The sequence below is a fragment of the Lontra canadensis genome, unplaced genomic scaffold, assembly GCF_010015895.1.
Source record: "Lontra canadensis isolate GAN:19392208 unplaced genomic scaffold, GSC_riverotter_1.0 scaffold8, whole genome shotgun sequence".
Lineage (NCBI taxonomy): Eukaryota > Metazoa > Chordata > Mammalia > Carnivora > Mustelidae > Lontra > Lontra canadensis.
The window spans coordinates 26,971,402-26,996,164 of NW_022631002.1; the positions used below are offsets into that span (position 1 = coordinate 26,971,402).

Below are 24,763 nucleotides of genomic sequence, written 5' to 3' on the forward strand. Positions count from 1 at the left end.
TGTGATTGTACAGGCAGGAAATACCCCTGGAGTGTTACACAAGTAAGTGCTTATTGTCATTGTCTTCAGAAGGAGGGACTGGGGCACAAAGGTGGGGAGGAGACTTATACCCTTTGGATCTTTTGTGTTTTGTACATTGTGCATGTAGACCTATTTAAAAATAAATGATTTTTTAAAAAATCCAGGATTCCTCCATACAACCCAGCCTGTTGCAGGGCTACCCTGGGGAGTAAATGAGAGCGTGTGTGCGGAAGGTTCAGCATAGTGGCTGGTGCACTGTAAGGGCTGTGTTAGGCACGATGGCCGCACCGACAGTCATCAAGCTTGGCTGGACTTGTACCAGAGCAGGTGGAAGCTGATGTGTGTGTCAGCAATCTGAGGCAGCGGGGGGGGGGGGGGGCACAGCAGAGACCTCAGACTCTCTTCACATTGACTTCTGGGAACAGCAAGAACCTCAGTGAACAGCATCACTTTCTCCCGGCCCCTGTCTGTCCCATCAACCCCATCCAAAGTGGGCCCAAATAAGCAGACCAGGGAGCAAATGCCCTTGATGTCTTGGCCTTGGGGATTTTCTTTAGATCCACTCAGATATCCTGCACTAGGAGTTCATGGGTGATTCGGCGTGAAAGTCCCTTAAATATCACTCTTAACACAACAAGGAATTCTGGGCCAACATTATGCCAGGAGAGCCTGGCTAAGATTCAGTTAGTCCCAAAGCAGACCCTGTACAAGGACTTTCGTTGGTGGGGAATCCCAGGAAACACTGATAGGAAAATGGACACAAGTGAGGTAGGGAGGGAAGGGAGCCAGTATGGGGTAGGTTATTGAGTGGGGTATGGCTGTGGGCTACTGGAGTGCTACACCGCTGGGGACTTCTTGGGGCATGGTGTGGAACCTGCCTCAGATTTGTCCCACCGTAAGGGTAGAGATGCTGGGGGTATGTATCTGCCAACTCTCGTTTGTCATCAGCTAAGGGCTGTTCCCAGGGGCACTGACTCCCCAGTACTCCTGGGCTGCTCTGTGCATGCACCAAGCAAGATCACACGGCAGGAGAAAGCCCCCTCAGGCAGAGCTGCGGGATCCTGGGGTTAGCAGGCACCTGCCGACGGGGTGCAGGCTGGCGCTTACCGTATGCAATGGTGTCAGCCCTTCGTGGTCCTGCTGGATTAGGGGAAAACAGTGCTCTGAGCCACCAGACAACCATGAGTGAGACCTTTATTTTTCCAGCACTTTACATGAAGCACACCAACACCGCATCTGAGCAAATATATAAAAAGCATAACCTATAGTACAATAATTCCAACTTCTCGACTAAGGCACTGTACAGATGCTTCCTGGGCCTCGGCCCCCAGCACAACAGATGGGTTTCAGGGGCAGCAGCTGCACTTATCCGAGCCCCCTTTGCAGATGCAGCCCCGGGCACACTTGGCACAGCCCGGAGGGCAGCAAGGACAGCAGCCTGGAAGGGTCAGGAGATGGGACAGGTCAGTTTGGGGTCAACTTTTTCCGCGTCCTCTCCCACCGCTTAAGAGAAAGTAGGAAGGGCAGAGCAGGCCACAGGCTTCAATCCACAATAGCAGAAAACCCCAGGGCAGCAAGCTGTGGGATGTCAGAACCAGGAGGGATCTCCAGGGTCATCGGGAGTTTACCACTTGCAGAGAGGGGAAGGGGCTTGCTCAAGATCATAGGTCAGTGGCAGATCTAAAAATAAAACCCAGAGCTCGTGACTCCCCGTCAGTGCTCAATCCCTTTCAGCACTGGGCACAGCAGGATCTCCCTGAAGCCCTCTTCCTCCTCGAACACCCACAACTCCTCAGACGCCCTCACCCCCAGGTGAGGCTGTCCTCCCCTTAGGAGCTTAGCCCCTCAGGCCTCAGCTCAGCTGTCATTTCAGATCCCTCCCAAACGGGTCCAAGCCCTCCAGAACCCGCTTAATCCCACCATGGCTGCAGGGTTGGGAAGGGAGGGAAAAGACTTTCCTAGCTTCTGGCCAGCAGTGCCCCGGGTCAGCATAACTCACTTTTTCGGCATGTTTTACAGTTGCAAGTTGTACATTTGCAATTGTCTCCGCAGATGCAGATTCCTCCTAGAAGAAAGAACAGAGCCCTAAGCGTGAGGACTGAGGTCAAATGGGGATGCAAGGTGTGCAGCAATCTGTCATAGTGCCAGGGTTTCTGGCCTGTCTTTGGGGAGTGGCTGGACAAGAGGATGGAGATGTCCCCTGAACATCACCCCCGGGGCGTGGGCCCTTGGATGGTTCCCAGCCACAGTCCCTGGATGGAAACTGGGGTGGCTGCATTGGGCCCCTCAGCCGGGATACTTGCTAAAATGCAGATTCATGAGATTGACCCTTGATATCCTGATTCATAAGTCTGGGTGGAGAAAGGGAATCATATCTTAAAAAGCAACCCAGATGATTCTGAGGTATGATCAGGTTTGAGAACCACTAAACCAGGCCAAGTCACCAAGCATGAGGTCCCCCAGGGACTGTGGAAGCCTTGTATACCCTCTTTACCTTTTCAAGGCATCAGGCAAGACAGAAACCCTGAATGGGCAGGAGAAAGACCAGGGACACCTTAATAACCTTAAAGCGAGAGCTGCAACCATTTTTCATATAAAAACCATCTGCACTTTAAAAAAAAATCATTCCACTTATCATTTGGAGCGTCAACTTTTGAGCGTCAAATGCTGGAAGTTTCTGTCTCTTGGGCAAGTTTGGGGTACAGACATGTCCTGCTAAGGACCGGAGAGGTTTAATGAGAATTCTTGATGCCATTTCCAAAGCCCAAGATGCCTCCAAACTTTGACCTATCTCCTCCCGTGCTATGTGCTTCCACGGAATTAAGGGGATTCAGAGACTCGGGAGTCCACATAAAACTTCCAATGACTCCCCTGACCTCTGCAAGTGCCTTGTGATTTTAGCACTTTCTTAGCAGCCCTGGGAGGTGGGCAGCTGGGGAGGAGTGACCCTAGTTTTCAGATGAGGATACGGGGGCTCAGGAATATGAAATGTCAGGAGTGAATGGCATCAAGGGACCCAAACCAGATTGCCAGGCCCTTGACTGTGGTGGCTGCCCCTAGGGGCCTGACACTAAGTGCCCCTTGAGCCAAGGTCTCAATTTTAGCAAATCAGCCTGGTAGGCAACTGAGTGGGCACCACACCAGAGGTCGCCAGTCTGAGACAAACCCCATGGGCAGCTCCTAATTGGAGGAAGAGAAATATTTATCAGAGTCCTGTGGGCTCCATATTGGAAGCTGGTGCAAGGTTCCAGGACCCCAGACTGGGCATCCTTACTCACCAGACATGCAGGTGCATTCCCCGGGGTCCATGGTCCAGGCGTCCAAGAGGCTTCAGTGCTGTGACGGCTGGGGAAGAGAAGCTGAGTGAGCCACTGCCAGAGGCTCCCTATTTATAGCTGTGTAGGTGTGCACTTGGGCGCACCCCACCTGTCCCTGGGGCCAGACGCCCTGCACACGGCCCAGCCAGACGCTGCAGGCTGGGGGTTGGAGAGCGCGGGCAGAAGGAGGGCAGAGGAGAGGACGAGCAGTACAGTCATACAAATGCTTCTCACAAGGGGTGCAGGTGGCTGCACCCGCCATCTACCCACGTGCCAAGGTGTCAAGGAGCCAGGTTCAGGCTCCAGCGGCACTCACAGTGCTCGGATTGGCAGGTACACCTGTTTGGTCTCCAAGTCCTCTGCAATCTGCTATTTCTGCTCCCTCCTTCCTTCACAGGGCCTGGCTCACAGGGCTTCATTTTTGTCTCCCCTGGTCATGAAAGCCCTTACCGTGGGCAAAAGGGGGCCCCTATCTGGAGTTGTGGGCTTTAGAATACTCCACTCAGGCCTTATCTTGGCATGTCCCCCAGACCCGAGTGAGAAGGCCAGAAGTAAGGGGCACGTGCCCAATGGGAGTGTGCAACCTCTCCTTCTAGACCACACATGTAACATGCTGAATTCTGGAATTTTCTCTCATCCCAAGCCAGTCTGCTTTCAAGGGTTTGCTTGGACCTCTGCCCTAGGCTCCTAAAGGGCAGATGGGCAGCCAGTGTGTGTCCCTCTAGGCCTGAAGGCTGGCTGGAGGTAGCCGTGTGCTGGGGGTATGAACAGAGTTTGGATGTGTGGGCTGGGTGCCTATGGGTATATGTGGGGTCTCGTGCAGTGAGGGAAGGAGGTAGGGATGGAAAAAGACTGGACATGGGCCCCAGATTGGGGGTTGGGGCCATGGGGCGGATCTCTGGGCACCATCCTGTGTGAAGATTTGAGAATTAAACATTGAACCCGGCCCTTCAGTTTGCTATGAAGCTCTCTTTGGAGGGCTGGGGGATAGAAAGTATTTTATTTGTTCATTTGATTTATAACTTTTAGGTATTTTAGCCATTGACATGGGAACCTCCATTTACACTATTGCTCTGACACACACACACCCTCCCACCCCTGGCCACAAACATTAGGAGGGGTCTGGAATCAGCCTCCTGTGGCCTGCCTTCTCCTCTTTGTTCTCCACTCCGCCCCAGAGATCTAGCCCCCAGATAACACTGGCCATGTTATTCTCTTGCTCAAAACCTTCAGTGGCTCTCACCCTCTGCTAACTGAAGCCCAGACACCATAGTCTTGCGTTCCAGGTTCAACTTACCTCTCCAAGGTCACTGTCCACTCCTCCCTTCTACCCCCTCCACCAAAACGTAAGGAATCCGGTTTCTCTGTACTTGGCCTTGAACTTTTCCACCTCCAGGCCTTTGCTCCTGTCAGGTGTTCATCCTTTTCCCTTCCACCTTGAGTCCAAATAAATCCTCCTCATTTACTGAGGCATGAATCAGATGCCATTACTTGAGTGGGAGAAGCAAGGGGATACTTTGTGGGTGAATGAAGCCCCCGATCTCATCATGATCAGGCAGCTGACTGATCTTCAGTCTTATGGAACGGGCCCTCCTGATGATGCAGCTTCAAGCTGCCCCCAGATTCTGCCACCCTCACCCCATCTCCATGAAGAGATTCTGGAGCTGTGGCTGCTGACCCTTGCTCCAGGAAGCTGCATCTGATCTCTCCCTTTCTCACCTAGAAGAAACCTTTCCTTCTGGGACCCCTCTGTGACTGGTCTGTATATTTCTCATGCCATTTACTACTTTTTACTCCACTGTGTGAGTGCGTTCATGGGTCTCGTGCTCTGTGTCCCAATCTCAGAGCTCTGGGAGGCAAGCCCTGTGTCGGAAGCATCTCGATTCTGAAGTGGTCTGCACAACGTTTAGGAAATGAACGAATGAGATGAAGAGTAAGATGACTGAAGATGGGAGTGAGCATGGGAGTGAGTGAGAAGTGGACAAATAAATGCACGAGGCTCCTGCCTGTGGGTACTGAGGACCTCTCCTGAAAAATACCGTCACCCTTCAGAAAGGCTAAAAAGATGGGGCATGGCCAGACCAATGGCGACAGTTCCTCCTCCTTGTAAATTGCTGGGGTCTCCATCATTTATGGGGTCTCCATCATCCATTATGTAGAAGGATTGCTGAAACCATGGGTTTGAGCTAAGAAGTTCCAGGGAGGACAAAGGCATTCAGCCCCACTGGACACCAGCAAGGCACAGGAAGGGTAGGTAGGGGTTGTCTTGTGTTGATGTAGAAATGGGCCCTGCCTGCGACGAGTTTATAGCCTTCCAGGGGATCCAGGCAGATTCCATTCACTCACCTTCTTCTGAGAGCCAGCACTGTGCTGGGCACTGGGGAGCCAAGGGTGAGTAACACCAGAGCTTACAGTTCGTTGAGAAGGTCAGGAGGACATCTCAGGCCGGGAAACCCCTGCCTTCGTAGGACTGTTCTCAGAGCTCAGAGGCTGGTTTCGTCTCCCTGGGCCCGCATTCCCAGCCCATGTCTTGGCAGGACCAGCCTCCCCCCACCTCCTGCACGTGTCCCCTGCAGCAGATATCAATGCCTTACAGGGTCTAGCCTAACCTGCGAGCCCAGAGCAAGGAAGGGATTTTCCTTCACCTTCATCCAAACCAACTCTCCTCCCTCTTTCCTCTCTGAGTCAGGAATGGCTTCTTCCTCACATGATTGACTCCGTGATGTTGCTTAAGGCCCCAACTGAATGATAATCTCCAAATTCAATCCCGTAGGTAGCATGAAGCTATTTCCCAGGTTCTGCGCTGCGTAGATTGAAACGATTTTGTGTAGCTTCAGGCAGTCAAGTTCATGTTGAACTCTGCCCCAGGCTGTCCGCTGTCCTGTCCTGGTTGCACAGTCCTTCCAGTGCCTGGGGAAGCACACCCACAGGTCCCTTTTGCATGTCTTCTGGGTCTCAGCTCCAGATTTTTGCATGGAGCATAAAAACAAAAATACATGCATCACCTTGAAAACATGCAATGGCTGCAGGCAGAGCTTAAATCCGCGCTTAGAAAATTAGTATTTCAGGGATGCCTGCGGGGCTCAGTCTATCAGGCCTCTGCCTTCCGCTCAGGTCATGATCCCGGGATCCTGGGATGGAGTCCTGCATCGGGCTCCCTGCTTAGCGGGAAGACTGCTTCTCGCTTCCTCTGCTGCTCTCTCTCTGTGTCAAACAAAAAAAAAATAAAATCTTTAAAAAAAAAAAAAGAAGAAAATGTATATTTCAAAGAAGTATTATTTAATCTTGAAAGAAGTGATCCTTCGCTTTCTTGGGGTTTTCAAGGAGTCCTATGAAAATCTGATGGAAGCTCTTGATCCTTTACCCAGAAAAAAAGGCCCCAAACCACAACATTTCCCCCCACAGGTTCAGAGGTTCTGTGCATCTCTTAAATCTTGTTGGTGAACCCAGACTCCCACCCTCGCACCGTGCCCAAGGGGTCCCGAGGTAAGAACTTCTGTGCAGGCTGCAGCCTCTCTCCCCTCATCACACGGTAGCGGGAGCTCCTTTGAGCCGCAGCCCTAAGTATCTCCTCCAGGTATGGCCTCACCTTCGTGCCTACGTCGAGGGTTTTTTTTCAGAACAATGAAACAGGTTGTTCCCAAGAACCAGCTAATACCCCTGGACCTACAACACACGAAATGACAGGGTTTCCATAGTCTCCCCTTCCCATCAGGGTAAAAGCTTAAGGCCCCATGTTCCTGAGCCCAGCATTTTTTTGCCAGAAAGTTTCTGGCACTCACGGCTCAGGAATGAAGGTTGGGCCAGGTGCTGAGGTCGGAGAAAAACCCTGTGCCGGGACTCCACACCTTGGTCCGTGTTTTGCTCCTGGGATCACCATCTTTTCCTACACAGGGAGCCTCTGGACATACATGCCCCCAGCCAGCCCGGAGCAGCCTGGAGCCATCGGTTTTGTTATGCTGGTTTAGATACTGACCTCTCTTTCCAGAGGACACACTTCACAAGAACAAAGGCTGCACTTCCTCATCTCAGCATCCCCGTGGCCAGACTCACAGAGTGCTGCCGCCCAGTTATGGGCCGATGAGAGTTCCCAGAGTTCCCAGAGTTACATCTCAGCTGTCTTCCCTGGCTCTCGTGGAGGAGATGGAGAGGAACCTACGGCTCAGCAAGAGCTGTGAAGAGCTTGAGATTCAGAGTTCTGCGGCCAGACTCGGCTCCTTCTTTGCTGTGTGATGTGGGCCAAGAGGCTTGACCTCTCTGAGCCTGCAGCACTCTCGTCTGGCTAATGAAAACGATAATCCTATGGCACTGTCCTTGTGAGGGTTAGGCAGGAGAATGTGTAGTAGTAATACGCACTTATTAGCAGTAGGAATACTGTTAACACCCGGCAGACGGGTTCAGCCCCCCACCCGTTTGTATGTTTCAGGCTCACGGACTATTCTGCCGTCTGTCTTGGGGTTCTGAGGGGGACGCGTGCAGACTTTCCAAATATGGTGGGCCGCCTGGGTGGCTCAGTCAGTTAAGCATCTGACTCCTAGTTGTAGCTCAGGTCATGGTCTAGGGGCTATGAGATCTTGCCCCACACTGGGCCTTGCGCTCAGTGGGGAGTCTGCTTGAGGGTTCTCTCCTTCTCTCTAATTGTCCTTCCCCACCCCTGCGCTCTCTCCCAGATAAATAAATAAATAAATAAATAAAATCCTAAAAAAAACAAAAAACAAAAAAATCACTTTTCAAATATCATCACTAAAAGTCTCTACTCTGTCACTGAAGTTCCCTCCTTTTAAGCTCAGCCTAATTCCTTTTGTGTTCTCGAGGGCTGGGGACTGTGGGGTCCTATCCTTTCTGACTCCCCTTGGTACAGTTTTCATCTGTTTGGAAGCAGAGCGCCCTATGGGGTATTTCTGGGCTCTATTTCTATGGGCTCTACCTACAGAGCCCCCATGGGGTATTTCTGGCCTTATCTGCAGGACTAGGCATGAAAGGTGGGTGGATACCATCCAGGCCATCAGGGACCCTATGGGGCACCAGCTTGAATCCCGGATGTTTATCCCCAAAAGAACCCTGAGATATTGTGGGCCAGCTTTTGTTGTTCAAATGGGGAAACAGGGTCAACCTCTAGTCATTGCACTTAGGTTCCTGGCAGTGGAGGACCTGAACTTGATTCCTCAATTCGTTACTAGTACCCACGCTTTAGGTCCGAGGCACTTCTCACAGAACTGGTCACCTGTTTGGAGCCTTGTGGCCTTATAAACTATTTATTAATTAACTTTATTATTAAAGAGTTCAAACCTACTAAAAAGTACAAAGAAGGGTATTATAACCACCATCATATCTACCACCCAGAATTAACAGATGTCAACATGGTCATATTTGCTATAGCTCTTTTATTTATAAGAAATAAAAAATTAACAGGCTTACGGCTTTAAACACTGTCTGTGTGCTAGTGACTCCCAGTTTATATCTCTAGCCCTGGCCTCTCTTTTGAACTCCAGCCCCATATTTCCAGCTGTTATCCAACATCTGCATGTGGATGTTGAACAGCATCTCAAACCCCGTCCCCAAATGAGCTGCTGCTCCCCACCTCACCTCCAACCAGCTCCCCTCTCAGTCTTGTCTACCTCCACCCCTGCTACCCAGTTTGGGCCATCATCATCCCCCGGGAAGATTCAGCTCGTTTCCTAACTGGCCCCCTTACATCTTCCCTTCCCTAGACCCCTGTAGCATGTTTTCTTTATTACAGAAATACTGCAGGGAAGGTCACCATTCATGTCATGTACACCAGTATGCAAAACTCACTCATCCCTGGAGGGATGGCTAGGTGGTGGTCTCCCAAGATCTCCCAAGATCTTATACTAATTTATACTAATTTCCCTCAAGCAATTTCTGAGAGTTCCCATTTCCCCATTTCCTCCTCCAGTGCTTCCTGTATTCAGACTTCTAAATGTTTACCCATCTGGTAAGTGTGAAGAAGTGTAATGGTACCTCACAGAGGTATAGTTTGCTTGTCCCTGCCTCCCAGCTTCATCGGCCATTATCCTCCAGATGGTGAGCCATGGTCTGGTTGTCCTCATACTTGATCGTAGGCTTCTCAGCAGCCTTTCACACTCTAGCAAGAGAGAGCACAGCAAATATTATAGGCAGGGGTCCTTTGCACATGGTTAGCATCCTGACTCTTCTATCTCCCTTATCTCTGTGAACCCCAATTACAAAATGGGGGTCACTGGGTCTCCTCATGGAGCAGACATTTAACATACAAGTGCTCAAGGAATGGTAGCTATTATTAAGATTTTGTGTTTGCGGTGGCGTGGTATGTTCATAGGCGGCTTGATATGGAGTCAGATATACCTGGAATTTGCCCTCAGTGCTTTGGCAAGGCATGTGACCTTTCCAAACATCAGTTTGTCATCTTTAGAAGGGAGATGATAATAAGTGGAAGGAGCAGGACAGGAGATGCGAGCATAGAAAAGTCAAAGGAGCGGTTGGAAGCCGTGAAGAACGTTAAGGGCAAATATCTTTGTCACAAATCTGTTCCATGGCCTAGCCTGGAAAAAAGCATGGCACAGAGGGGTGACAGAGCCCCAAACCCTGACGGGCTGGGCTTTGGGGTAGGAGGCTGGTTGAGAGGAGCAGGTGCAGCGCCCTCCTTCCCCATGCATTATTACTCTTCCCCTGCTGGGCTAACAAGATGCCTCCTCCTCTGTGATCCAAATTCTGAAGATCTTATCATTAGGAAGAGGTTCTGCAGATTTTGATAAACTCTAAGGTTCTTCACATTTCCTTTTTTATTTTTACACATTTATATATACATAAATATATTTTTCTAGACATTTGTTCCAACAGCTAAGGTGACGGTGGGTAACCGTCACCCAACAGACAGAGAAAGCTGCACCTGCCAGGGATTCTGGGGCAGTTCTGTCTCAGGATAGCTCCAAGAAAGCCTCTTCCCTCCAATCAAAATACACACACACACACACACACACACACACACACAGAATTCTGTTTTCCAGGCCCCTACTTCCATTTATGGAACCTGGGTAAAGAACCCCTTAACCAGTGCATGACCAGCCTCTGAGGACCTGGATCTCAGTTCTGTGGATCGTAAAAATCAGGCCAAGTCTAATTAAGCACCATCTTGCTCGATGCCCAATCACCTGTGTGCTCAGCAGACTTCACAGACTCTCTGGAGTTTGTGGCTGCTGCTTAATTACATAGGACTCCAGCTACAGGGCTGTAATTCAGTACCCACTGGGCAAGTGAAACCCTCTGCTTTGCACATGGCCCTAAAGGAAGGATGAGTAAGGCCAAAGCCAACAATTACCCATACTCATTGCCCCCAGCAGCAAAGCTGCTGGCCCGGGTTGGCTGGCAGCCCAGAAAAGGGCTTTGGAGATGGGGCAAGAGGCTCACATCTGTCCATCCATCCTTCCTTTGTCCTTGCCCTCCCTCCCTCCCTTCCATCAATCATTCAGCAAACATTCAGGGCCCACTGTGCACTAGGCCTCAGGTTAGCCCTCTGGATGGGGTAAGTGAGTCAGACACGGGGCCTGGTCATCAGAAGCCTGCTTGCCAGCAGGGGCGATAAGTACGTCAATAGCTATCGGAAAAAGAGAAGGCGAGTGGGATGTAGGGCACGCATGTGTGGGATGGTGCTTGAATGACCTTGAGAGTGAGGAGCTCCTTAGATTTTGTGCCCTGGGTGCCTCACTTGTCTTACTCTGGTCTCGAGCCCTTCATTTCTCCCAGTTCAGGTAAGCTCTGAGCTCCTTGTGAAATGTGGGAGTTTTTACCCGGTGCATGTTCACAGCCCTGGGGGTTCATGGAGGCGTACTGCAGGGGCTGGTGCAGACGGGATGTTCTCATCCCTCCTCTCCTGTATTTAAATGGGGCAGGGGCGCCTGGGTGGCTTAGTCAGTTAAGCATCTGCCTTTGGCTCAGTTCGCGATCCCAGGGTTCTGGGGTAGAGCCCTGTGTCAGGCTCTCATTCAGTGAGGAGTCTGCTTGTCTGTCTCTCTTCTTCTGCTTATGCTCTTTTTCTCTCAAATAAATAAATAAAATCTTTTTTAAAAAATGGGGCAGCTGCTCTTTTTAAACTCCATTTTGCCTTATTCATTTCATCCACCTCCTCTCACATAATAACTGGATCTGGGGTGGGGACAGTGCTGCCACTAGAACCAGTGGGAACACCATCACACAGACCTTGCCTTCAAGGCTACCTGAGTTGCCCAAGGGAATGATGGGTGCTTGTAGATCTGGAATCTGAATGGGAACTCTAGCCCAATGCCCTTCCTCGTTTTCTCTCGTTTTATACAATTATTATTTATATTCTGGATGATCTGAAAAACAGATAAGAATTGAAAATCGGATATGTAAACTTCCAGTTAGCAAATATTAACAATAAGTCCTATTCATTTCAAAGACTTAAAGAACAAAACAAAGAGTGGAAACCTCCCACGTAAACTTCCCATATCTTGTTCTGACCCCACCACCAAACCCAGGAACTAATTTCTTGAAGTGTTTACCATGCCCACGCATGTTTTTCTACTTTTACTACACATATATGTACCTATAAAAATTACATGGTCTTGTTTTACAAGTTTGTAACCTCACATAAAATGGCATCATTCCTCATGGAGCCTTTTACAACCTTTTTTTTTTTTTGGTTGCTTTTTTTGGTCCAGTATTTTGAAATTTATGATTTTAACTGTGTCATAGCATTCTATTTATTTATTTATTTTTAAGGATTTTATTTGACAGACAGAGATCACAAGTAGGCAGAGGCAGGCAGAGAGAAAGGGGGAAGCAGGTTCCCCGCTGAGCAGAGACCCCCAATGCAAGGCTCGATCCCAGGACCCTCAGATCATGACCTAAGCCAAAGGCAGAGGCTTAACCCACTGAGCCACCCAGGCGACCCCATAGTATTCTATTTATAAGACTGCTTCACAGTTCAATCCTTTTCCCTGCTGATGACCATTTCAGTGTTTCCCCTTTTCCATTATTATGAACATTGTTGCAATGGATTGTCACACACATGTGGTTTCTTGTGTGACATGTGCTACAGTTTCTCTGGGGGGTAAAGCTGGAAGCAGAGTTGCTGGATGGAAGGTCATGTGCTTATGTTACCTTCCTAGATATTCCCAAATTGCTCACCAAAAATTTACATTCCTGTGACCAATGTCCCCTCTGAGTGTCCTTGTCCATGTCCTTGTTAACACTTGGTATTTTCGGACTTAATTTTCATCAGCCTGACAGATATAAAATGGCATTTCCCTGGTTACTGATTTACACTTTCCTAATTGCTACTGAGGCTGAGCATACTATCATAAGATTTTTGGCTATTTGGGGCCCCTCTCTGTGGTCCAGGATTTTTGCTGACACACTGCATTCCATGAGAGCTCAGTGGGGCAGCACACTAACGGATCTGACTTTGGGACCAGTTTATATCACTTTCTTGGCCACACGGCCTGCCTTTGTCTTCCCAGGTTACTGGCTTGTTTTAAAGATTTTTAATTTTTTTATTTGTTAGGGAGAGAGAGAGCACACAAGCAAGGGGAGTGGCAGGCAGAGGGAGAAGCAGACTCCCTGCTGAGCAAGGAGCCTGATATGGAACTCGATCCCAGGATCCTGGGATCATGCCCTGAGCCAAAGGCAGATGCTTAATGACTGAGCCACCCAGGCATCCCCACATTACTGGTTTTTAATGATTTCCCCGTTCAGAAGGCTCAAAGTGACCTTGGGGATGAAGAAGATGAACACCCAGGTATGTCCCTAGGAAGGCCACTCAGGGTTGGGTGGGGAGTGGAGGGGCCACCCAAAGCATATCCTCAGCCTTCAAGTTCTCTGCAAGCAGTCACTCAGCCCCTGGGGGAATGGTGACGTGGGCAAAATTGGTTTTAGGCTTCTGCATTTTATCCCCTTTGTTTAGAAACCCTTCCTTCCAGCTGAAATGTATTTATAGGAAGGGGTTCTGGATTTGCCTTGTAATGCCTCTCAGGAATGCCTGAAGAAAGAGAGAAGCAGAAGACAGAAGAACTGGAATTAGCATAATTCTAGAACACCAGGGCTGTTAAGGGCAATAATGTGGTCTAAACACCCTCTCAATCCCAAACCCGTCTACAGATAGGGAGCCTGAGGCTCTGAGTGGGGGCGTGCCTCGCCTATCATCCATCCCCAACCTCACCCCCAGGTGCAGATCAGCTGGGTGAGGTGATGCATCGAGGAAACAAACCTCCCCGGGCTTCAGAAACCTCCTACGGACTATCAAGTGTGCCCATTCCCAGAACCACCTCTCAGATGAAGCAACCACTTAGGGCCCCACATGGTGCCCCATGCCTCACCCAGGGGTACAAAGAAGGTTTTATGGTATAATTGGGGAGCCAAGATGCCCAGGGGAAAGACCATCGGCAGGCATCACAGAACCATGTGCCTGGGTGGTGCAATAAAGCAGAGAGTCTGTCCTGAAGCCACCTCTCCCCTCCCCATCTTCTCTTACTCACTCTGCATTCCTTCCCCTTCATGTCCTCTCTCATTCCCCTCTACCTTCACACATCTCACTTTTTCTCTTGTATCTTCTTCTCTCTTCTAAGGCAAGACCACTGGCCTGGGACTCAGGGCAACTGAGTCCTCTAAATTCACTCCCTGGTGTCACTCACTCACAAGTTTACTTCTCTGCCGGGGGCCTCAGTTTCCCCAAAACACCGAGGAGGTGGCCACAGCTAGGTCTCTGCTCAGGCCCCTCCTCGCTCTGTTCTGGGGGCTGCTAAAGAGACAGCTGTTGGGAAGATGCCTGACACTATGATTTCTGGAGGGGCGATTCCCTCAGCCGAAGTCACAGAAAAGCAGTTCGTATTTAAAGCATTGGGATCAAAACCACTTTTTCGAGAAACTCCACTAATTGTTCATTGTCTGCAGGCCCTTTTTGGCTGCGCTTTTCCTCCAAATATGCGGATGGGCATAGAGCAGCTCAGGACCTACAGCCTCTGTAGTGAGCTCTGCCTACAGTGGCCGACCTCTTGCTAGACCTCCAGTGCTTCCTCTGGTTCCACAATCTTGGCGGGGGTGGTGGTGTCTGTGGACTTCTGTCTGAACAGGTGTCTCAGGCTGGGAGGGACCAAACCTGCAACCACCCAGCCCCTTCCCACCTGTCCGGGTTCCGCTGATAAGTCGGGACCATAGTGTACTAGTTATTCAATTTGTGAATCACTCCAGGATAAATACGTGGTTCTCTGAAAATAATCAGATCATCCCCAATTAATGTTATGGGGGGGGGAGAAAAAAAACAAAAGACAAGAGATTGGGGGTTGTATAGGAGAATAATTAGCCACCACAGTCGTTTTCTGTGTGGTAGAGGGGTTGATTACAGAGCTGCTTGCCCCCTGTGGGGTTACTGACCTTCTGTCTTCCTGCAGCTCAGGTCTGGGAAGCCCAGCATGAGAACGGGAGGATGGTCACGAAAACCGGGCTGGGCATGAATGCCTGGGTGTGCTACAATTCCCGAACCAGATACAGGTCTGTGTGAGCCTCAGATGGACACTGAGGCTGCCATTGCTTTGATTCTATCCATCTCACTCTCTCTCTCGCTCTCAGTCTCTCTCCGGCCAGGGGCAGGCCACTTGACCTCCATGTCCCTACTAGTAAAATAGGGATAATAACACAACCTTCTAAGGCTGCCTCTTACAAGTAATTGGCCAGTTTTTGCAGGGCACTTTGAAGAAAATTGCTGTGAAGATGTTCTGCCGGCCCTGGAATTTTCCTTGGTGCCAGTATCAAACAGACAAGGATGGCCAATGTTCTGATTCTGGCACTCCCAGCCGAACCATTTTCCCCAATTCAGTTGGAAGAGAGGAAGACGGGGGGAGGGGCTGTGATCACAGCCTGGGCCTGCCTGGAATATTAAAGACACAACCCTGCCTTTGATGCCTGCCTGCAACGCTTGTTAATTTTAATAGGAAGCGAGCAGAGGCGGGAAGTTTCTGCCTGGCACGGAAAAACAGGCTGAGGCCAAAGGGGATTAGTGTCAACTCAATTTGAATCTTGTGTGGCTTTGAAGTCCTTGGCCCAGTGTTAGACGGAGTTAAAGGACAACTCCTAGATGTCAACAGGGTGGGAGGCAGGGGGCTGGGGAAAGTGCAGACCTAATGGCCCCTCCGTTCCCAACTCGGCCAAGAACAGCCAGCCTCTGTCTCATTTTTGGGAAACACCTTGGAGTCAACAATCCCTCAAGCTGGTAAACTTCTGGGAAGTTTCAAATAGTCTCCAACTAAAGTGCCTGCAGGGACTAGGCAGTTAACTCTTACGAGCAAAGAAAGTTGACTATATGTAGCAGGGAGTGGTGGGGCCTGTGGCAAACATGGTAAGCTTTAGTCTAATATTGAGATTTGGGAATGAGGGTTTAAATTTGTCAGCTCTTTTCTAGGGGATTTATAGGAGAAATGTATTGCATTTTGTAGGAGATGTTGGAAATCTGAATTGTGTGTGTGTGTGTGTGTGTGTGTGTGTGTATGTGTATGAACGATCCCAATTTTTAACCACTGACCAAAGTTGTTTACTGTTTTTAAATACTCACTCTCCACTTGAAAAAACAAACTCATGAGCCAAAGCAGCCCATGGGGCCCTGTTTTGTGACCTCCGTCTTGGAATTTTAAAGCTTTGGGGGTGCAAAGTTGCTTAAAATTCACTGAGGCCTTTGGTTACCATTTTTAAGAGACTTCAGACCACTGCTTGGTTGAGGTCATCAGAGTCACCCAATGAGAGCCTTCAGAAACACAATTTTGGGGGGATTCTGATGCAGAGTGCTTGGAGTGGGAGTTTGAGAGGGTCTCATATTTTTTTTAACTCTTCAGCTGATTCTAATGTGCAGCCAGTTTGGGAAAATGGTGCCCTCATCAGTTTCCCTCAATGACTTTTAATCTTTTTTGAATCATAAACCCTTCTGAAAGCTAAAGAAACTTACCAACACTTTGCATAATGAAAAAAAAATTCTCATCCAGAAAAATTTTGCCTACAATGTCAGAGGGCCCGAGTACTCACCTACTCACAACCACCCAGTGAAAAACCTCAGCAGTACCCGACGTTGGAATCCCATGTACAAAAGTCATAAAAATGGCTTCTAGGGTCTCACTTGTATTCCTCCAGTAAGAGGGAGCTCATTACTTTTGGTAATAGCCTATTCTTTTTATGGGAGGATTATTAGAGTTTTGTGGATTCTTTTGTTTGTTTAGTTCATGTGTGTGTGTGTGTGTGTGTGTGTGTGTGTTTAAGATTTTATGTATTTATTTGGGGGAGAGAGAGCAAACACAAGTTGGGGGAGGGGTAGAGGGAGAAACAAACTCCCTGCTGAGTGCAGAGCCCAATGCGGGGCTCCATCCCAGGACCCTGAGATCATGACCTGAGCTGAAGTCAGATGCTTAAATGACTGAGCCCCACAGGTGCCCATGTAGCTTTCTTAAACCTGTTTTTATTCTTGGCTCATCCTATGTCTTGGGGTAGAAGACATCAGAAGGTCCTTTGCATAAAGTAGGTTGAGGGAGGTGGATTTTCTTTGCCTTAAACTCTTTCAAACTTCAAGGGAGACTCCCCTTTTCCTCATGGTTGAGGTTGGGTGTCCGTCATCCCTCCCTCTCTGCATCCATTCTGGGACTTTATAGATTTAATTCAAGCCAAGCCTCTTTTTCTGCATGTGGAAAAACCTCGTTTTGTACTCTGTTGTCTTGCTGTCTCTTTGATGGCTTTAGTCATCTGTCCTTGCCTGACACATGTATCCGGGCTTGAATGCAAACATCCTGAAATGTTCTCACTCACCTTTTATCCCAGGGCTTCTGGAAAAAGGAGCACATGTGCCTGCAAACATGGGCCTGAGTAAATGCCACAAGAAAGCTGGGAAAATGACATCCTCTTATCAACCCTGCAGGAACAGTGATGACTGGCCACTTGTCACTGAATAGACATCCCATGGGCCTGGTAGGGTCCCACTCATGCATTCATTTACACATTCTTGCCACAAATATTTACCAAGTTCCCAAGGGGTACCAGGTTCTAGGCTGCATGTTGCAGACAGAGCAACCAATAACACATGCAAGTTCTTGCCCTCCAAGAGTTTGTATTTTAATAGGGGAGACAGAAGACTAGCAAGTAAGCACACCTGTGAATAATTATAAGGTGGGATGTGGCATGCGAGATTACTCTAGATATATTAAGGGAAACCCAATTCAGACAGAGCAGATGATCCTCTCACTGAGAGTTGTGTGGGAAGGGTGTCCCAGGTAGACAGAACAGCATATGCAAGGTTCCTGTGGCTGAGAAGAGTTTGACTTTCACCAGAAACCCAGAAAAGGCCAATGTAGCTAGAGATAGTAACTAAGAGGGAAGAGATATTTCAAGAGCTTTGATTCAAATGCCAAGAGGGTTCAGCAGGTTTCATGAACTAGTGAAGGAAACCAGGTCAGAGACAAGGGGGAGCACTGGGGTCTGCGACAAGCTGGCACACACATGTCCCGTGTAAATAAAGGAAGGAGCCACCAATTAGCTCCAGCTAGCCTCATACCTGTGGCGCTGGCATCTGTGGGCCCACTGTTGCCACGCCTTTAGATCTTTCGAGAGAATCCTCAAATTTCCATTTCTCTACAAGCTCTTCTATTAAAAACAAAAAAAACACACTGAGATCATCACACGTTTAAGGCCAAATGTGGCCTGGGTGCTGTCTTGTTATAACCCCCGGGCTGAGTAAATCCACAGTAGAGAATTTAAGAATTGTAGAGCAGGGAGTGTCCCCTCATTCATATAGGTAAACTGAGGCCCAAAGTACCCTCAGCTTCCAGCTCTTGCTCTATTGGGTAGTTTCCTGAGAACATGAGCTGCCTTTTGGGGTCATTTCCTCTTTGGGCCCCAGGCAAGAACTTAACTGTGGGGCTCAGTTTCCTAACTTGAAAACAGACACACTGAGGCCAAGTTTGGTGGCTGCCTGGGGCCACAGCGTGTGGGGGTAATTAGGGTTTGTAAACACTTTGAAGCTTCTAAGAGTAAGTACCCAGCAAAGTTCAGAAGGGGATTTCAAAGGGCTTGTTTCTTCAAGAGCCACCACTGTATCTCTCCCAACCTCTCCCCATCTCCGGGGGGCTTTACCCAGAAGGGAAATGAAGGGGTGGCTGCTCTCTGCAGTGGGATTCCAGAAGGCTCCTCTGTACATTCACGTCTCCCCACCAACCTGTTGTCCTTTCCTTCCCTCCTTTCTGTTCCTCTTTTCTTCCTTGCACACTCACGCCATCAGCCCTTCCCATTGCCAGTCGCAGTGAGTCACATTGCCGGCTCTAGGCATGCAGTCTCATGGCCGCAGGGACTCAGAAACCACACGTGCAGCGTGTGTGACAAGACAGAACCTTTGGAGAAAGGGTCATAGGAGTAAATAACCCATCTGGGGGTTCAGGCCCCTCACTGCCCCCCTTCCATCCTCAGAAATGAATGCTTCAGCTGAAATCTGTCATTGAGCAAGAGTTAGCCAGAGCAGAAAGGAGAATGGGGGAAGATAGTCTAGGTCGAAGGAACTTCCATGATCAGGGGCAGCAGGAGGAATGTAAGGGAGCTCTAAGTGTTCACACACCTGAGAGAGGCCCCCTGGCAGGGGCCTTGGAGCTGTGGGAGGGGCGGGGGAAGCAAGAACTCCTGTACCCTCAAATGTCCTTCTGGCTAGACGAAGAATCAAGTTGAGTTGAGACAGATTAATAGAAAATCAAATTTCTATTCCACACACATGGAAATTCCAAAGAGAGGCAGACAAAATGAAGCTTGTGTGTCATCGTGAACGGAGGGAGAAGTGGGTAGGGGCCTGGGACTTCAGAGCAAAGGAATGCACTTCACGGGCCAGAAGAAGAAAAGCAGATGTTCAGTAATTAGATGGCTGCCCTGCCATACAGATGGGTCACTCAGATAAAATTTAGCTCTGGTAATAACCCTTATGCTATAAAAGACCCCCAATTCAGATTCTTCTAGGTAATTGGAGGAGGGGCAAAGCTTCTCTTGAGCCCACAGGGTCTCGATGGCTTTCAGCTCAAAATAATCTTCATGCCAAAGTGGCCCATCTCAGGATGACCTGTGCTCACCCCAACAGAGCCCCAGGCTGAGTGGTAGATTCAAGGCAAGGAAGCTGATAGGAACCTGCTCCTGGGGGAGCGGGGCCAGTGGCTGGTTGGAAGGGAGCCTCAGAGCAAGGGCAAGGACTAATTGATTGATTTTATTTTTTTAACTGTTTTCCCTGAAGGTAATAGGGTAGTAAGAAGTTTCTGAATTTCAACCCAAAACGAAATGTTAGGATTTGATTGTCTTTTTTTTTTTTTTTAAGAGCTCAGTGGTTATTTTCTTGGGTTGATCTTGTCAAAGGAAAAGCCTGGCAAATGAATCCCTTCTAATTTCGTTCTTCTGTGATCTCCAAATCCCCTTTCTGCACATTTTCCATGTCCTAAGACACCAATACATTACCCGCACAGTGGGTACTATTATAAATCCGTATTTGCAAGGAGAACACTAGCCCCGAGAGGTCATCTGCTAAGGTCATCCAGCCAGGAAGGGGCAGAGTGGGGATCTGAACCCGTTTATCTGTTTCCAAGCCCTGGGCTCTGCCTACAAGAAGGGTATGATCAAGATAATGATGGACAGCTCGGCCATGACCCACCTCAGTCAAGTCCCGAGGTAGAAAAAGCCCCTATATGTAGAGATGTCCCTGCAAGTGTTGGACGGAGAAAAACAAAAAATCCCATCTCAACATCAGCCTCTGCATGGAGGTGATTCTAGGGGCCGCTTGGAGGAGCGGCAGCTCTGGTGTCGGCATACTAATGAGGCAGGGACGCCAGTGGCTCATTAACGAGGGCCTGACCTCCCGGGTTCTCAGGATGCCAGCTTTTGCCCAAGTCTTTTCTCCTTCAGAGAACACTGAGCTGGTTCCTGGACCGGATGCAGCACAAAAGGGCCTTTCAGGGCTTCCTTTGAATGAAGCATTCTGTTCCCACCACAGCTTTTTTAAGACCTGGGGAGAAAACAGAAATCCAGAGGGACTAAGAAGTTCTGTTCTTCAAGAATGGGCAGGAGGTGTGCTGCAAAGTCCCAGGACAGGCCTGCCCTGGGCTGGGCACTGGCAGCTGGCGGCTGAGAAGGGGCGGGGGCGCTGGCCTGGGCCTGGGCTGAGTCACGTTCCCAACTCCCATGGTAAATTATCGCCCTTGGTTTACAGCTAGTAAACCCGAAAGGAGACTGGAGTCATTAGGATGGCTCTGGTCCAGATGCACCAGGAGATACAGATCCTATTCTTTTCAGTTCGCAGAGGGGTCCAAAAGAGGGCTCAGCCTGGGATTAATGCCGTGGGTTTCTCTGTAGGAAGGCTAAGTCTGCGGTAGAAGATGTAGACCTTCATACACAGGCAGGGAGAGATGACAGAATAATACAAACAGCTTTGAGAGCAAGTGATGAGATATTCATCTATGCTTAGAATAATAGCAATGCAAATTAAAACCTCAACCAGATATCATTTTTTAAAAATCTGATTGGCAGAGATCCGAAAATGTGAAGTGTGCGAGTGCAGAGGCAGTGAGGAGCTAGGCGTGCGCAGCCTACGGGCCCCCCGCAGCAGCATCCACGATGGGGAAGGCTTGTGGACTTCCACGGAGCACCTCCACTTGTGGGAAATTATCCTAGATAATCTATTTACACATTGTGGCCGAAGAAGTGGGTGCAATTCATTGTACTTTTGCTTATAAAAGATTGGAAAAGGACTAACTGCGTAACAATGGAGATTGGTTCAAGAAATTGTGACACATCAGTGCAATGGAATTCTAGGCAGCCCTTAAAATTATGAGGTCACCCCCTATTGTCCCCATACAGAAGCATCATGAAGATATACAGTGTTAACTGAGGAAAAGCAAGGTGCACAATGGTGAGCACAGCAAGGTACAGAATGCCACCATTTGTGGTGGGAAAGTGGGAAGAGGCCACTGAGACATGCACGTTTGTATATGGACAGGATACATCTGCAAAGAGACTCAGGAAACACCTAATTGTCGTGGTTATCTCTGAGGGGGTGCTGGGCAGCTAAGGGTCCGCTCAGCCGGGAGGCAGACTTACACTGGAGGCTTGTCTATAGCATTTGAATTAATTTTACCTTAGGGGTGCCTGGCTGCCTCAGTTTGTGGAACATGCATGTCTTGATCTCAGGGTTGTGAGTCCGAGTCCCACGTCAGGTGTAGAGATTACTATTAAAAAAAAAAAAACAAAGAACAAGGGTGAATTACTTTTACCATATTACTTTTTCAAAAGGAAAGGAAGGAAGGAAAGAAGAAAGGGAGGGAGGAAGAGGGCAGGACAAAGTGAGGGATGGAGGGAGGGAGGAAAGGAAGAAACAAAGAAAGCGTAGATAGGCAAAAGAAAAAAGGGTTCAGTGGCAATCCCACCACGCTAATAAGACTTTGGCTTGGGCACCTGGGTGGCTCAGTGGGTTAAAGCCTCTGCCTTTGGCTCAGGTCATGATCCCAGGGTCCTGGGATCAAGCCCCGCATTGGGCTCTCTGCTCAGCAGGGAGCCTGCTTCCTCCTCTCTCTCTGCTTGCCTCTTTGCCTACTTGTGATCTGTCTGTCAAATAAATAAATAAAATCTTAAAAAAAAATTAAAAAAAAAAGATTTTGGCTTACATCTTTCTATTGTTTTTGAATTAATTTCAAAGTTAAAGAAAATTGACAAGAATAATACAAAGAACTCACACATATCTTTTACTCAGATGTGCATGCAGTCACATTTATCTCTCTCTCTACATAATATTAATAACTTGAGAGTAGGTTGCCCCTTTACTGCTAAAAACTTCATTACGTATTTCCGGAACACAAGGATATTAATTTACACAGTCATTATAATCAGCACAGTCAGGAAGTTTCACGTTGATACAGTCCTATTATCTAGTCTGCATCAATTGTCTCACTCATGTCCTTGATTGCAATTTTTCCTTCTGCTCCAGAATCTGCTCCAGATCCACACTATCACATTTAGCCACCAGGGGTTTTTATCTTCCTTTCATCTAAAACAGGTCCTCTGCCTCTTTTTCTTTTATGACCTTGACATGTTGGAGGAGTACCAACCGGTCATTTTGCAGAACGCCCCTCAGAGTTTGCCTGATGCCTGACGATGTAGATTCAGGCTTGGCGGTTTGGACAGTAACCCCGCGGATGTGATCCTGGGTCCTCAGTGCATCCGATCAGCATGTTAGTGACGTCACTGTGTCCCATTTTTGGTGTCACACACGCATTTTTTTAAAACACAGAAATTACATTCAACTAGCTACTTTGTAACCTTTGTCCCTCCCTAGTGATATGCTGTGACGGTCTTTGTTTTAAAATTTGTTTTGTTTGTTTTTTTTTTAAGATTTTATTTATTTATTTGACAGACAGAGATCACAAGCAGGCAGAGAGGCAGGCAGAGAGGGAGGAGGAAGCAGGCTCCCCGCTGAGCAGAGAGCCCGATGTGGGGCTCGATCCCAAGACCCTGAGATCACGACCTGACCTGAAGGCAGAGGCCCAACCCTCTGCCAGGGGCCCCTGTTTTATTTGTTTTTGAAGAGATAAGATAGTCAGATGGTTCAAAATTCAAAGGGAACAAAAGGGGAAGCAGCAAAAGTCTGTCTCCCTCCCCCAAGCCAGCCCTGCAGTTCTCCTTTACTGTGACAACAGCTCTTCCCTGGTTTTGTGTCTCTTTTTCTGCTGATATTTTATATACACATCTGATGAGAGCCAGTGAGGCCAGTCTATGGTGACCATCTCAATGAGCAGCATGTGGAGGGGTCCCCACTTACATCATTGTTTTAGGAGGATGGCCAGAGGCCTACAGTTTCCCAGGATCTTTCAAGAGGATCCTTTTTTTTTTTTTTTTAAAGATTTTTTTAAAGATTTTACTTATTTATTTGAAAGAGAGCAAGTGCACAGTGCACATAAGAGAGGAGAATAAAACTCCCCACTGAACAGGGAGCCTGATGCGGGGCTCTATTCCAGGACTCTGGGATCATGACCTGAGCCAAAGACAGATGCTTAACTGACTGAGCCACCCAGGCGCCCTTAGAAGGCTTCTTTTGATCCTTCTGGAAACAGCCAGGTTTCTCCTGGAGCCCAGCCTGATGGATGAGCTCAACCTCCTCTGGCTCAGGGCTCCTCTGCCCCAGGAATTCCTGCCCTGCTGAGACACTGTCACCACCACAATCCTCACCCTAAACAGTCCTGTCCTGCCTCACTGCCTCCAACTGTGGGAACAGGCCCTTTATAGGCACAATGTCATCTTCAAAGTGCTTTTGGCTTGTTAATTGGCCACGATTCACATTAAGATGACTAAAGATCCCACACAAGCCCAACCGGGCTGGGCTGATGTCACCGGCCTTGGGAACACCTTGCTGGCACCTCACTGTGGAGAGGCGCCCCCTCCTCTGAGTGATAGCTGATCCTGGGAGAAGATTTCAGCTTCCCCGCTTTAATGCCATGTCTGGGAGCCTCAGTTTTTTGTCTGGAGAAATGGCGGTGATAATATGGTTGTCAGGAGGACTCATCATATGAAGCAGCTGGTGTGGGGCAACTGTTCCATAAATGTTGGTCCCCTTCATGCTCAGAAGTCACTTCCCCTATAGGGCATTCCTCGTCAACTTTCTTCTAACCCCCAGAACATTCCATATGATCCTCTTTTAACCCAGATCCGTCTGTTCTCTGCCATGGTTTTAGGGTGAATTGTGCCCCTTTTGTAGCTGTTAAGTCATTGAGCATGGGCTTGTGTGTAAGACATCCTTACACCTCTCCTGGTAGGAAACCTGGGGTCCGGTGTGAAAATCAGTAAATGTGTGCATGCCTGAGAGGTCATACCACCACTGTACAAGGGCGAAGGGCCCTAGAGCCCCACTCTGTGGGTGCAGCCCCAGTCCTGTCGTTCATTAGCTATGGGATCCTTAGACGAGCTACTTACCTCTTCATGCCTGGGAGTCCTGACCTGTAAAAGGGGAATATAATTAATAACAGTGACAACATCAAAAGCTTGTTGCAAAGATTAAATAAGTTAATGTGCATAGAATAGTAGCAGCCACATGGTAAGGGCTTTATAGTTGTTGGCTATTGTTAGACCAGCATCCAGCAAAGGCCCTTTCTCCTAACGTGGCCTCCATTCGTGTTTGTTAGGCTGAACTGATAAGACTGTATCCCCCAGGGGCGCCTGGGTGGCTCAGTGGGTTAAAGCCTCTGCCTTCGGCTCAGGTCATGGTTCCAGGGTCCTGGGATCAAGCCCCGCATCGGGCTCTCTGCTCAGCAGGGAGCCTGCTTCCCCCTCTCTCTCTGCCTGCCTCTGCCTACTTGTGATCTCTGTCTGTCAAATAAATAAATAAAATCTTTAAAAAAAAAAAAAAAAAAGACTGTATCCCCCACCCCGTCCTC

The 24,763-nt window shown here is 48.8% G+C and overlaps 1 protein-coding gene across 4 annotated transcripts; it reads right to left on the minus strand.

The window, feature by feature from the left end:
* Positions 1 to 1,201: 1,201 nt before the first annotated feature.
* Positions 1,202 to 21,517, minus strand: MT4 (metallothionein 4). 4 transcript variants are annotated; one of them, XM_032854633.1, is made up of 6 exons: positions 18,538 to 18,577; positions 17,136 to 17,174; positions 9,321 to 9,444; positions 3,300 to 3,366; positions 2,021 to 2,086; positions 1,202 to 1,459 (listed from the first exon to the last, which is right to left on the minus strand). In XM_032854633.1, exons 4-6 carry the CDS (start codon positions 3,328 to 3,330, stop codon positions 1,368 to 1,370), a joined length of 189 nt encoding a protein of 62 aa, XP_032710524.1. In that variant the 5' UTR covers positions 3,331 to 3,366; positions 9,321 to 9,444; positions 17,136 to 17,174; positions 18,538 to 18,577; the 3' UTR covers positions 1,202 to 1,367. The 4 variants fall into 4 exon arrangements, with proteins under 4 accessions (XP_032710524.1, XP_032710523.1, XP_032710525.1 ...); XM_032854632.1 differs by having other exon boundaries at positions 17,136 to 17,238; XM_032854634.1 differs by lacking the exons at positions 17,136 to 17,174; positions 18,538 to 18,577 and adding an exon at positions 21,478 to 21,517.
* Positions 21,518 to 24,763: the final 3,246 nt, after the last annotated feature.